At 50.8% G+C, this 13530-nt stretch overlaps 1 protein-coding gene across 2 annotated transcripts in view; it reads left to right on the forward strand.

Annotated features, from left to right (window-relative positions):
- Positions 1-13530, forward strand: part of DLG5 (discs large MAGUK scaffold protein 5) — a 111358-nt gene that overhangs the window by 82845 nt on the left and 14983 nt on the right. For both annotated transcript variants that reach the window (XM_006211609.2, XM_072971238.1), the window contains exons 13-22: positions 185-288; positions 2669-2761; positions 4228-5247; positions 6024-6147; positions 6488-6632; positions 7953-8065; positions 8701-8790; positions 9074-9224; positions 12902-13064; positions 13175-13308. In XM_006211609.2, the coding sequence (XP_006211671.2) occupies positions 185-288; positions 2669-2761; positions 4228-5247; positions 6024-6147; positions 6488-6632; positions 7953-8065; positions 8701-8790; positions 9074-9224; positions 12902-13064; positions 13175-13308 (2137 nt within the window). The remainder of the gene's footprint in view (positions 1-184; positions 289-2668; positions 2762-4227; positions 5248-6023; positions 6148-6487; positions 6633-7952; positions 8066-8700; positions 8791-9073; positions 9225-12901; positions 13065-13174; positions 13309-13530) is intronic.

Consider the following 13530-nt stretch of genomic DNA (forward strand, 5'->3'; position numbering starts at 1 on the left):
CTCTGATTGACTAGACCAGACGTGACTGAGCCCCTGGGTGGTCTGACCTGGGCGGGATGCTGGGATGGACAGGTGGCAGTCTGCCAGCATCCCTTTTAAAAGTTTATGTCACAAAGACGAGGTGAGACAACCAGAGGGACGTGTGACCTGGGTGGGGGTTAACCGGGGACCCTGTGGTTTGCAGACAGTGGCATCAGCCTGGAGAATGGAGTGTATGCTGCCGCTGTGGTGCCTGGAAGCCCGGCTGCCAAAGAGGGCTCCCTCGCCGTGGGAGACAGGATTGTGGCCGTAAGTCTCTGGAACTCTCCCTCCACTTCTAGACTCCCTGTCTCCCAGGTTTCACCCCAGCGGCAACTACTTTTAACAACTGATTGTGGTTTTTTTCCCTAAAACGCTCAAAATGTATTATCTCCCGACTTTCTTTTTTTTTTTTTTAAGCTTTGGTGGGACCATAATATGCTCTGCTGCTCTGTCTTCTTTTTAGTTTTTCACTTTGGGCTCTGAGGTTCTTCCAGACTCACATCTTTAGATCTGCCCGAGTCGTTTCAGTAACTGCATGTTCCTTAGTGGCTGCTGCGCCAGCCCTCTAGTGAGCAGTGCAGGCATTTTTGCTTTTTAAAATGAGCTGTGTGGCCTCTGCTACATCCCTCCATGGGGACCCCCAGGAGTGTATTCCGGGATAGAGTCCTGGCTGGGGGAATTGCTGGGTCAGAGGGCACAAGCATTTAATGCGTGATGTGGTCTTCCCGCCTGTACCCCAAGGAAGTCATGACCTTTTCAATCTGACCTGCAGTGTTTGGAGGAGCTCATTACTTCACATCTTTGCCAGTGTTTTTCGGATTTTGAGGGGAGTTACAGTTTAAAAACAATATGGCCATTATGAAAAAGCTGTGGGAAAGTATATAAAGAAAAGTAAAACCAACCAAATTCATCTGCCCCTCCAAGATGATCACGCTGCATATGTATTTTTAACTTTTGATTTGGAAATAATTACAGATACCATTATAATTCAGTTATAATATTAAGTAAATAATATTAAAAAAAATAAAGTGGCAGAGATAGTACAGGGAGGCCCTGTGTACCCGTCACCCAGTTTCCTTTAATGGTTACATCTTACCATAACTATTTTTTTTAACATTTTTTATTGATTTATAATCATTTTACAATGTTGTGTCAAATTCCAGTGTTCACAATTTTTCAGTCATTCATGGACATATACACACTCATTGTCACATTTTTTTCTCTGTGATTTATCATAACATTTTGTGTTTATTTCCCTGTGCTATACAGTGTAATCTTGTTTATCTATTCTACAATTTTGAAATCCCAGTCTATCCCTTCCCACCCTCCACCCCCCTGGCAACCACAAGTCTATATTCTCTGTCTATGAGTCTTTTTCTGTCCTGTATTTACGTTTTGTTTTTGTTTGTTTAGATTCCACATATGAGCGATCTCTTATGGTATTTTTCTTTCTCTTTCTGGCTTACTTCACTTAGAATGACATTCTCCAGGAGCATCCATGTTGCTGCAGATGGCATTATGTTGTCGGTTTTTATGGCTGAGTAGTATTCCATTGTATAAATATACCACCTCTTCTTTATCCAGTCACCTGTTGATGGACATTGAGGTTGTTCCCATGTCTTGGCTATTGTAAATAGTGCTGCTATGAACATTAGGGTGCAGGTGTCTTCCTGAAGTAGGGTTCCTTCTGGATACAAGCCCAGGAGTGGGATTCCTGGGTCATACTCTTACCGTAACTATTATATCAAAACTAGGCAGTAGACGTTGGTATAGTCTGTGTATGTATAGTTCTCTGTCATTTTATCATATTTTAGGTTAAAAAAATTAAGACACAGAGCTGTCCACCACTACAGAGATTCCCTTTTGTTACCCCGTTATATTAACACCCACAGCTCTGCACAGCCCACCACCCCCGTCATTACCCCTGGTGACTCATGGGTTCTCCAGCTCTGTAATTCCATTATTTGGAGCATATTGTGTAAGGAGAACCTATGGTATGTTCCCGTTTGAGATGGCCCTTTTCCCTTGGCATCGTGCTGTGAGCTCCATTATGTAGTTGGGTGTACCGAGGATGCGGTCCTTCTCGGTGCTGGGGTGGTATTCCATGGTATGGCCCAGTCTTACCATTCACCTGTTGCTTGTACACATTTTAAAAAGGTTGGAAAATTTCTCAAGAGATGTGGGCAGAGAGTCAGGCATGAGGGACTTTGGGAGTCTTTGTGGGCAATAATGATACTTCATGTTGGGCAGTTTGAGCTTGGCCTCCCACAGCATGATCTTGTGTTCAGTCTCCTCCTGCCCCTGGCAGGGGTGCAAGGCTGTTTATCATCCATTTTGTGGGTGAAGGAGTTCTGTGTTACAGTCAGGCCTAATGCAGCAGGAAGTGGCAGGGCTGGGGTGTCCTCCACTGGGACCCATGGTGTTCTGGTCCCAGACAGACAAGCCCTTTCCTTGGAGTGATTTTAAGGCTGTGTGTTTCATTTGCCTCAGAAGCCCCTTAACTGGACTCTGAGGGCTTCATTGGGGAGGGGCTTTCTCTCCTTTGCCAACTCCATACAGAACCAGGCCCACTGTCCAACACGGGTCAGCAGCTGGGCAGGAACCCCTGTCCTAGCGGCAGGCCTGACGGGCTCTCTGTTGGCCCTAGATCAATGGCATTGCACTGGACAACAAATCTCTGAACGAGTGTGAATCTCTGCTGCGGAGCTGCCAGGACTCCCTGACCCTCTCCCTTCTGAAGGTAAGGGCCCCGGCTCTGCTCTCACCCTCTGCAGAGCAGACAGAGCCCCAGCTTCATGTACCCGAGCTGCTTCTCCACATCACTGGGATTCTTGGAAAAAAGGTCTTGATTTACAGATGTAGGGTATGCATGAACTCTGGATCCTGGTTTAAAAACAAGAAACAGCTATGAAGGACATTTTGGGGACAGTGGGGTACATTTGGATCTGGACTGGATAATTAGATGCTGTTAGGGGATTGTTACTTTTCCTAGGTATAATGATGTTATTGGCGCTATATAGGAGAATGGCCTCATTTGGGAGAAATACATGCTAAAGCTGTTAGGGGTGAAATGTTATATTTGTAGCTTATTTTCAAATGTTCTGTGATACAGATTTAGACAATTTGGCAAAATATTGTTGAATCTAAATGAGTTTAAGGGTGTTCATTGTACTTTTCTATCAACTTTTCTATAAGGGTTGGAAAAAAACAGGCTTATCCACTTCATTAAGAGATATTTTTAAAAATTACTTCAGTGGGTGGGGGGTATTGTTCAGTGGTGGAGCACATGCCTGGCATGCATGAGGTCCTGGGTCCCCAGTGCCTCTGTTAAGGGGAAAAAATACTTTAAAATTAATAGACTTTTTGGGGAGCAGTTTTAGGTTTACAGAAAAGTTGAGTTAGTACAGAGAGTTCTCATGTGAAGGGCTGCTTTCCCTGTTACTAGCATCTTGCATGAGGTGGGTACATTTGTTGCTACTGATAAGCCAGTATTAATGCATTGGTGTTAACTAAAGTCTGTAGTTGACATGAGGATTTACTCTTGGGGTTGTGCATTCTGCAGATGTAGGCAAATGTATAATGACAGGTATCCACCATTACAGTATCAATAAAGAATAATTTCACTGCCCTAAAAATCCTCTGGGCTTTAGATGTTCATCCCTTCTTCTCCCTAACCCCTGGCAACCACTGATCTTTTTACTATCTCGTAGTTAGCCTTTCCCAGGATGTTGTATAGCTGGACTCGTAAAGTATGTAGCCTTTTTAGATTGGCTTCCTTCACTCACTCACATGCATTTAAGGTTCCTGCATGTCTGTTCATGGCTTATAGGTTGTTTCTTTTTATTGCCAAATAATACTTCATTGTGTGGATGTACTGTATGATATCTGTCTTTAATAATGAAATTTTTACATTTACGTTTAATAGTTTAAAAAAATAGGCAGGACACATTGCAGGTGATTTCAGAAAGTGCTCAAAGTCAAGGGAATTTTGTGGCTCTCCTGTGGGATCGCAGTGGCCAGGCCTTGAACAAGCCTCACCTGTGGGAGATGTGTGTGTGCCTGTATGTTTGTCCATCTGTCCAACTTTGGGAGGTGTGTGGCCCGTTCCTAACCATCACTCTATCTCCAGGGACGTTTTTTGCTGGCACCTCCAGGTCCTGTGGTCTCACCTGCTCTCTTCCTTGCTCCTCTCCAATCCCTACTTAGGTATTCCCTCAGAGCGCCTCGTGGAGCGGCCAGAACATTTTTGAAAACATCAAGGACTCTGATAAGATGTTGAGTTTCCGAGCCCACGGCCCAGAGGTCCAGGCTCAGAATAAACGGAACTTGATGCAGCACAACAACTCCACGCAAACGGACATCTTCTACACAGACAGGCTGGAGGACAGGAAAGAGTCGGGCCCCACAGGAGGCAGCAGCTCCTTCCTGCACAAGCCATTCCCCGGGGGGCCCTTCCCCGTCTCCCCCCAAGCCTGTCCCAGCGCCTCCGAGCGCAGCCTGAGCTCCTTCCGCTCGGACGCTTCAGGGGAGCGTGGCTATGGGCCAGTGGACGTGCGTGGCCGGCGGCCACTGCTGCCCTTTGAGACCGAGGTGGGCCCCTGTGGGGCAGCAGAGGCCCCTGTGGACAAGGCAGAGCCTGAGAATGCCAACAGCGGCGGGACCTGGCCTAAGGCCGTGCTCAGCTCCACGGCAGGGCCCGAGAAGCTCTCCGTTTACAAGAAGCCAAAGCAGAGAAAGTCTATCTTTGACCCTAACACTTTCAAACGCCCCCAGACGCCCCCCAAAATAGACTACCTGCTCCCAGGCCCTGGGCCTGCCCACTCCCCACAGCCCTCTAAGAGGGTGGGACCTCTGACGCCCCCAAAACCTCCCAGGAGGGGCGACTCCATTAAGTTCCAGCACAGACTAGAAACCAGTTCTGAGTCAGAGGCCACTCTGGTGGGCAGCTCCCCATCCACCAGCCCCCCGAGCAACCTACCCCCTGACATGGACCCTGGGGAACCCATGCACGCCTCGCCCCCGCGCAAGGCCAGGGTCCGCATTGCTTCCAGCTACTACCCTGAAGGGGACGGGGACTCCTCCTACCTGCCGGCCAAAAAGTCCTGTGACGAGGACCTCACCTCCCAGAAGGTGGACGAGCTGGGGCAGAAGCGCCGCCGGCCAAAATCTGCTCCCAGTTCTCGGCCCCAGCTCACTCCAGTAGTGATTCCTGCTCAGTTCCTGGAGGTAGAGCTCAGTCCCGGGTCGGGTAGGACTGGGTGGAGGCCTGGCAGGGCGGTTGGCAGTGAGACCTGCATGTGCTGGCATCTCTGAGCTTGGCCTGAGCCCTGTCTCCTTTGCCTTTGCTCTCTGCCCCTGCCCGGGAGGGAAGGGGAGGGGTGGGAGGTGGATACAGTGGGAAGCAGCCGCCCTTCGGAGATGCGAAAGTGTCATGGGGTGCATGGTAGCGGGAATATCACACCAGAGGAGGAACGCCTTCTTAGATGTGGGGTTTGATGTGTTTATTCAGCAAGAAGCTTTTGAACTTGTGTGATAAAACCAAGGGACAGGGTCCCACCTTGAAGGATTTAGGGACACGTGAGTCTGTTAGCTGGCAGTAGAACAGGCCAGCTTGTTTTTGTGGCTGTTTCTGGAAGGGAGAGATTGGTATGAGCAGGAGAACAAATCCGTGCTGCTCTCGGCAGACACAGAGCTTCACACAGCTGGGCAGGGTGTGTGGAGTTGTTATGAACATGAGCCTGGTGTACACGTGCCCCCCCTTTTACACACAAAATCTGTGTATTTGAAAAAGCAGGGTTTTTCTCTGCAATTTTCTTCCAAAGTATTTTTCAAGGAAGTTCTTTCCTCGCAGATTTGTAGGGCAACATGAATGAATGAATGACCTGTGATCTCTCCTGACCTTCACTTCTGTCCGAGCGGGAGGAGCTAGGTCATAGGGGACAGATACTGCCTGTAAATACCTGTGTGTTTCCAGCCCCTGCCTCTTGCCTTTGGCTCTGCAGGAGCAGAAGTGTGTCCCAGCCAGTGGAGAACTCTCCCCAGATCTCCAGGAGTGGTCCCCTTACTCGCCAGGGCATTCTAGCCGGCACAGCAACACCCCCTTCTACCCGAGCAGGGCATCTGTAGGTGAGTTGGTGGGGTGGGGCTGGGCTGGGGAGGAGGGTCGACATGGCTCACAGGGCTACCCAGTCCAAAGGAGAGAAGTGGCAGTCACTGCAGGGAGCTACTGTAGGTCCCCAGCCCAGAGGTCCAGATATCTAGCAATTGCTGACCTATTTAGGACGTTTAGTCTTGTATCAACACATTTTTTAGCTTTTCAGAACGCTTTCTCCCCATAGCAGCCCAGGAAATAGGAAGCACTGAAGAGGGTTCTCCTGCTTTACAGATGGAGAAAGTCCAGAAGCTTGCATAGATCTGGGGCTGGCTGGGTGCTTTGGGACAGTTGTCTCACCTGGCCCATTTCTAGGCACTGTTCCCCGGAGTATGACGCCGAGTACCACTGTGAGTTCCATCCTGAGGAACCCCATCTACACCGTGCGCAGCCACAGGGTCGGCCCCTGCAGCTCTCCGCCCGTTCCTAGAGAAGTTGCCCCCCAGGGTTTGCATCCCAGGTATGTGAAGCCATGCCCATGTCCCTGTGCCTCAGCCATCCAAGCCCACCACATAAAGCCACTGTGTATAGAGGTGCTCCCTTGCCTAGATGGGAAGGGGCTGGGGAGGGCAGCACTGGGACCCCAGGGAAAGTGAACTTTAAGGATGCTCTCTTTGTTCACCAGTGTGGTGCTTGAAAAGGTGTTTATAGGAAGGTGGTAGTGATGGCAGTTGATTCCTGAGAGCTCCCATGCCAGGCACTGTGCTCAGACCTTTATCAGCATCATCTCATTCCATTGCTGTAGCAACCTCACTGTTATTATCTCTAGTCTATAGATGAGGAAATGAGCCTTAAAAAAAGTATGGATTGGCTCAATGTCTTTCATTCAATTCTTTGACAAATTTAGTTGAGCACCTACTACATGCCATGGACTGTTTTAGTTCTAAGGTGATACAGTCAACTAAATAGACAAACTTCCTCTCGTGTGACATTTGTATCCAAGTGTGAGGGCGAGAAAAAAAAAAAAATGGTATCAGATGGTGCTCAGTGGCCCTGAAGACCCTAAAATGTCGACAGGCTAGGCTGTAACCTGGAAGAGGGTGGCAAGTTAGATTAGGCAATAGGAGGGCCCCGTGCAGGGGATTCTGCCATGGGCAGAAGACCAAGAGGAGGCCAGCTGTACAAGGTTTGGAGTGAAGCCTCCAGGGAGGGAGGGCTGTAAGAGCTGTAGCCCAGGCTTCTTGAGAAAGGTGTGGTGGGCTCGAGGGACAGAGGAGGGGAGCTCAGCAAAGAGATGGTGAGTCAGGAGGAAGGCCCAGGTCATAGGGCACAAATCCAGTAGGATCTGTGGCCATGATGCAGAGTTTGAATTTTATTCTGAGTGTAGTGAAGACCACTGGAAGGTTCCAAGCAGGGAAGAGACATAGTCCCATGACACGGCGAGAAGTCATCGTTGGGCCTGACCGCAGGCCAGCCTGACAGGGGTGCTGCTTGGACTCTGCCCTCCAGCTCTCTGGTTTCCTAGGCTCAGTTTCTCGAGGGAGGTGCAGGACCCTCTCTAAGGTCCTCAGTGCTGTCCAGCCGCTCCCTGCCCACCCAGGATTCAGAGCCTCCCTTCTCCCCTGTAGAAAGCCCTTTGTCCCAGTGAGCCTGATCCTGGCCCAGGGCTGAAGTGGATGTGCCACTCCTACTGCTCGCAGGGCCCTTTGAGTGTGGCTGTGGGCAGTCAGTGTCCTCAGCTTCTGGGCCTCCCTGAGCTGGCAGAAGTCCTCAGGGAGGCCTGTCCCTCATGTCGCATCCTGGTCTTCCTCAGCCCCTCACCTGTCTGCTTCTCTCTAAGTGTCCAGCACCAGGGACGCCTGAGCCTGGACCTGAGCCACAGGGCCTGCAGCGACTACTCTGAGATGAGAGCCTCCCACGGATCCAACTCACTGCCCTCCAGCGCCCGCCTCGGTAGCTGCGCTCCTAGAACCATCTCACTGTTACGGGGCACCTGCCTTTCTTCGTCTTTACCTGCAGCCTCGTGCCCAGACCCTCTGGTGGCCTGCCACCCCCCTTTCCCCTCCCACGCTGCACTCAGAACCCTATCCTATGGCCTTCCTCTGTGTCTCTGCAGCTTCCCGCAGTGGCCGTGTGGTTTTCTGATGACCCTTGGCCCCGGTGCCTTGCTCCCTGACCCTGAGGGCATCCTGGGGATGTTGTATCGCTGTTCACATATGGAAAACACAGTCCAGAGTAGAATCTAGCAGTTACCTCATGGAGAGACTCTGGGGAAGCTGCTTCTGGCGTCGTGGGGAGAAGCCAGCAATCCTCTCTGTCACTTGCATTACTGTCTCTGTTTGGGGCTAAAAGTGAGACACTGTGAGCCTGTTGTGGAGAAGCCTAGCTCTGCACAGTTTATTCAAATCCTAGGGGTTAAGCATGTATGTTTCCTAACTGTTCCATGTTGAGGCCCCCCAGAGGTAAAAGGCAGGGCCCACTATGCATTCCATCTTAATTGTGTGTCTGTCCTGCTGGAGTGGTGGTGAGAAAGTGAGGGGTGCTGCTTGGCCACAGGCCTAAAGTTCTGTTTCCTTATGGAACCATAGGGTCTTCCAGCAACTTGCAGTTCAAGGCAGAACGCATTAAAATCCCATCAACGCCAAGATATCCCCGGTCTGTTGTGGGATCTGACAGAGGTGAGAACTTGTCAGAGCTCCCCTCCCCCTGCCGATGCCCTCTGTCCTCAAGGTGGGATGTCTGGGTGCAGCTTACAGCTCCCTCACCATCTCAGCCACAAGTGAATGTTGGAGGGGGCCAGCTTCTGGCCTGGAGATGCAGGGGGTCTCAAGACATGTGGAGCCCAGCACCTGCACTCAGTGCCCTGGCTGTGGCCGAGCGTGTGGGCTGCATCATCTCCTCTGCCTGGACTGCGGGAGAGCGAGGTACAGGACTGGCTGTGTCACCCACCTCTCTCGGCAGGCTCGCTGTCGCACTCGGAATGCAGCACTCCTCCACAGTCTCCCCTGAATGCCGATGGCCTGTCCTCTTGTGGCCAGTCTCAGACCTCAGCCTCCACGTTGCCCAGAATTGCCGTCAACCCCACGGCCCTCGGGGAGCGGAGGAAGGACAGGTGAGTATGGCCTGCCTTCTGTGCCCTGGGCACAGCAGAGGATGTGTGCCCCTGCAGCAGGCGGGCACTGAGTCGAGGGAAGTGGTGGGAGTTGGGGAGTCCGACCAAGTGGACCTCCGGTGAGGCTGCTCTGGTTTGAGTGCCTAGCTTTCCCCGGTGTCTTGCTCCGGCACATCATGAGGAAGTCCTGAGGGCACGTGATGTGGGAGGAGGGGAGCACGCAGATGGCCAGGGGAGGAGCGGGGTGAGCTCCTGCCGCTGAGCGCCCACAGGAGGAGGTGGGCTCCGGCAAGTGATGCTGGGGAGGACCTGACAGTGACCGTGACGGAGTGGTGCCCTTCACTGCTTCCTGCTTCCCAGGCCCTTGTACGCACTTTGCACAAAGTAAGTCATGAAATCCTCACATAACCCCACCACCATCATCATCATCTTCGTCATTGGCCCCATCTTACAGGAAACTAAAGCCAGAGTTGGAGTGAGTGCTCTGTCCATGGTCGCATGGTTAGCGACTGGCCTGCCCCAGTAAGAATCAGAACTCATTCCTATTCTTTGCTTTTTGGCCCCAGGACACAGCTGCATCACCTGCCACCCTCCCCCTGCCCCCCCCCGCCAGCTTTTTATTGTGAAATGAAATACACACAGAAAAATGTATGCAAAACATACATGCACAGCTTAGTCATTTATTGGTTCATTTTCAAATACAGACCAATCTCAGCTGAGATTTTAGGCTGATCTCAGGCTGATGTCAGTCCAGACATGCCCTCTCTACAGGCCGTCCCTCCCTGGACGAGCTCTGCACACACCTTGTCCACCTCTGTTCTTCGAAGTGGGATTTAGCACTTTGTATTTATATTTAAAAGGGTCTGTCTAGATCATAGTGGGAGATCTGAATAAACTGAGACTTACCTTAACTTAATTACTTAGAAGGAATAGATTTGCTCTCCTCCAATCAGATCCAAAAACTTGAGGAAGAGATACTGCTGGGCGGCCCTGTCATTAAGGAAATCTCTTGACTTGACATTCTGAACTTGTAAGACAACAAACCTAACAGGTATCAGCTGGAGGACAGAGTGTACCTAACCAACAAGGTGCCGGGGCCCCCAGGGGAGTCAGGGGCAGTTCATGTGGATGTGTTCATGCCAGCCTCACCTGCATCGTGTAGACAGGAGCAGCAGCCTGCAGTGAGTTGTGGGTGGGTGCGTGGTTTTGCTGAACCCCAGCTCAGGTCCTTGAGAGAACAAGACCTTCCCCCAATGAAGTAGGTTCCTTAGAGGCAGAAAGGGCCTTGTCATATGGGGTCAGGCTTCCCCTTAGCTCCCTCCACGGTGCACAGAGAACCAGGAACTACTGATTCCTGGCTTCACAGTGCTTAGGATCTGATTAGAGACATCAAGTTTAACCTGTGTGACCTACCTGAAGAATAGGTTGCTTAATCAAAATAGTCCGTCCTTTTCCTGCGTTTAAAGTACACTGTCATTATAGAAAAGTGGGAAAACTAGAAAAGTAGAAAGGAAGTCACATAATCTCATCAACCAGAGGTTCAGGTGCTGTCATTTAACCTTTTGGGATATATGTATGTGTGTATATATATATATACAGTTTAAATGCATGCTTATTACTTACATTTTATATACATAAACACTTCCTTAATATTATATTTTAAGCTATTTGTAATATTAAGCATACTTTGTGAATCTCTTTAATAAAACAGCCTTATTGTTCTTAGAAAACTCTTGTACGTAGTATAAAAATTTGAATCATTCAGGAGATTAAAAAGTAAGGATTACCTGAAACCGCATCACCTAGAGATACCATTTTGAACATTTTGATAGGGCCCTCCATAGAAACTTTTTAAAAAAATTTATTCATTACAAATTTTTTTTGGTGGAGGGAGGTAGGTTTATTTACTTATTTTTAGAGGGGGTACTGGGGATTGAACCCAGGACCTCATACGTGCTAAGCATGCGCTCTACCACTTGAGCTATACCCTCACCCAGTAGAAACTTCTTTATGCCTGAATGGACACATAAACACGTGTACAGATTTATGTAAACGGAATCGTGCCGACCTGTCTTCTCATGCCACAGTGTGTCCACTGCATCTTTCCATGTCAATAAATCCTGATGTATATCATTCATAAGATACCATATCATTTATGGCTTCTGTTGTGTGGCTGTTACTAGGACTTGGTTCCCTGCTCCTTTGTTGAGGTAAATGGATTGTTTGGAGGTAGAAGAGAGGAACCGGGTGGGTATTCAGTGAGGAACGAGGGGCCCCAGCCTGGAAGCTAGCTCTGCCTACCCCAGCGAGCTGGCTGGGGGCTCCTCCCCACCTTTTGCCATCCTCCCAGACTGGGGTTGCAAGGGCAGTGTTGGGGTGACTGCTCACTGTGAGTTCTTAAAACTTTAAACAGCCTGGCTCTCTAATTCACGTTGAGTCTCAGAAGTAACTGAGGGCACAGGCCAGGGACTGATGTATCTGAGCTGGTGGAGGGTCAAGGGAGGCATTGCAGAGTGTGTGAGTTGGGGGGGTGTTGTAGGGGAGAGGGGAGCACCCTTTGTAGGGTGGGAGGTGGGAGGGGCAAGTCAGGAAGAACTTTCATCTCAGTATCCCCAGAGGATTGGGCCCAGAAACCCGCTGAGCTCGAGACAGCTGTGCCTTGGGTGGTAGGGGTGGGATGGTTGGAGGGCTCCCCTCTGCCTGCCCCACTGTTCACTGTGTGAATCCACACCCACCCATGTGCTCTGCAGGAGGGGAGCTCGAGGAGGTGGTGCTCTGGTGGGTGCCTCCCTTGGCCTTTGGCTGCAGTTTTGTCCTGAGGAGGAGCTCCGGGCAGTGTGAAGCGTGGTCCTGGTGGCTGGGTGTCACTTGGCTGTCTTTCTGTCTCTTGCGTTCCAGGCGTCTGTTGTTTCTTCCTCCTCCGATCATCCCTCTCCTTTCTAACCTTTCGCACCTTCCAGATGTCTTCACCACCACAGATCCCTCCTGAGACTGCCTGTGGCTGCCAGGCCCAGGTCCTCCTCCCTGAGGAGTCTGAGGTTGGCCCAAGAGGAGGTCCCCACCCCCCACCCCTGCCCCTCCCACCCCTCGTTTCCATGGTGTGGTGGGCGGCTCCCCTGGGGCCAGCCAGTGCATGGTGCCACCTTGCTTCTGGCCTCCTTGTTTCCTTTTTAATGTTTCTGGTTTGTAGCAGCTTAATATCGTGATCATTTTGCATCACCCTGTGTACTGATAAATATAAAAACTGGTAATTTTATGTTGTCCCTTCCTGGGTGAATGTCATCCCAGAAACCATTTTTCCTCCAAGGGTGTATCGAGACCCATTGGAGGTTTGTAAATTGAATATTGTGAGGCCGCTTGTCTCCCATTATGGAAATCTGTGTGCCTTTTCCCCGTGTGTGTGTCAGTGTTTATGGTTCACACAGACCCCTCTTTGTGTCTTTGGGACTGGGTGCTTCTGTGTCCATCTGGGGGGATCGAGTTTGTATTGCATGAGGTTGTGTATCACTGTCGTACAAAGGTGAGCTTCATCGTGTTCCCATTCAGCTGTCATTGTAGGAGCGTCAGCGCTCCCTGGCTCTATCTATGTAGCAGTTGCATGCTTAACTTCAGGTCTTCCCCAAACCTTTTCTTTGGGTCCAAGTCCCTGAAACTGAAACCATTGGCTCTTTCCCAAGGCCCTACGTGGAGGAACCACGCCATGTGAAGCTGCAAAAGGGCTCGGAGCCCCTGGGCATCTCCATCGTGAGCGGGGAGAAGGGCGGCGTCTATGTCTCCAAGGTGACCGGGGGGAGCATCGCTCACCAGGCTGGCCTTGAGTATGGGGACCAGTTACTTGAGGTAAGTGGGAGCTGCCCTTCTGCTCTGCATCCTTCTCTCCCTCTTCTGCTCTCTTCATCCCCAGCTCCGCCCCCATCCCATCACTGAGCCCACTCTTGGGTGTTTCCTAGTTCAATGGCATAAACCTGCGGAGTGCCACGGAGCAGCAGGCCCGGCTCATCATTGGGCAGCAGTGTGACACCATCACCATCCTGGCCCAGTACAACCCACACATGCACCAGCTCAGCAGCCACTCCCGGTCCAGGTGAGACCCTGAGCCTCCCAGTAGGCATCTGGGCTGTGGGATAGTGGTGGAGAGATGGGTGCAGCAGGTGAGTGGCTCGCTGTGGGGAGACCTGTGTGCCAGTTGCAAGTTCTGGGGATTCTGCTTCCATAGGAGTTGAACAGCCCTGAGTTTTGGAGAAAGGACATATAAAGGGAGGATTTCTCCTCCTGAAATAGGGTGTGGAAACAGGTAGCTGGGTTC

This window comes from Vicugna pacos, chromosome 11 (assembly GCF_048564905.1).
Source record: "Vicugna pacos chromosome 11, VicPac4, whole genome shotgun sequence".
NCBI classification, from domain to species: domain Eukaryota; kingdom Metazoa; phylum Chordata; class Mammalia; order Artiodactyla; family Camelidae; genus Vicugna; species Vicugna pacos.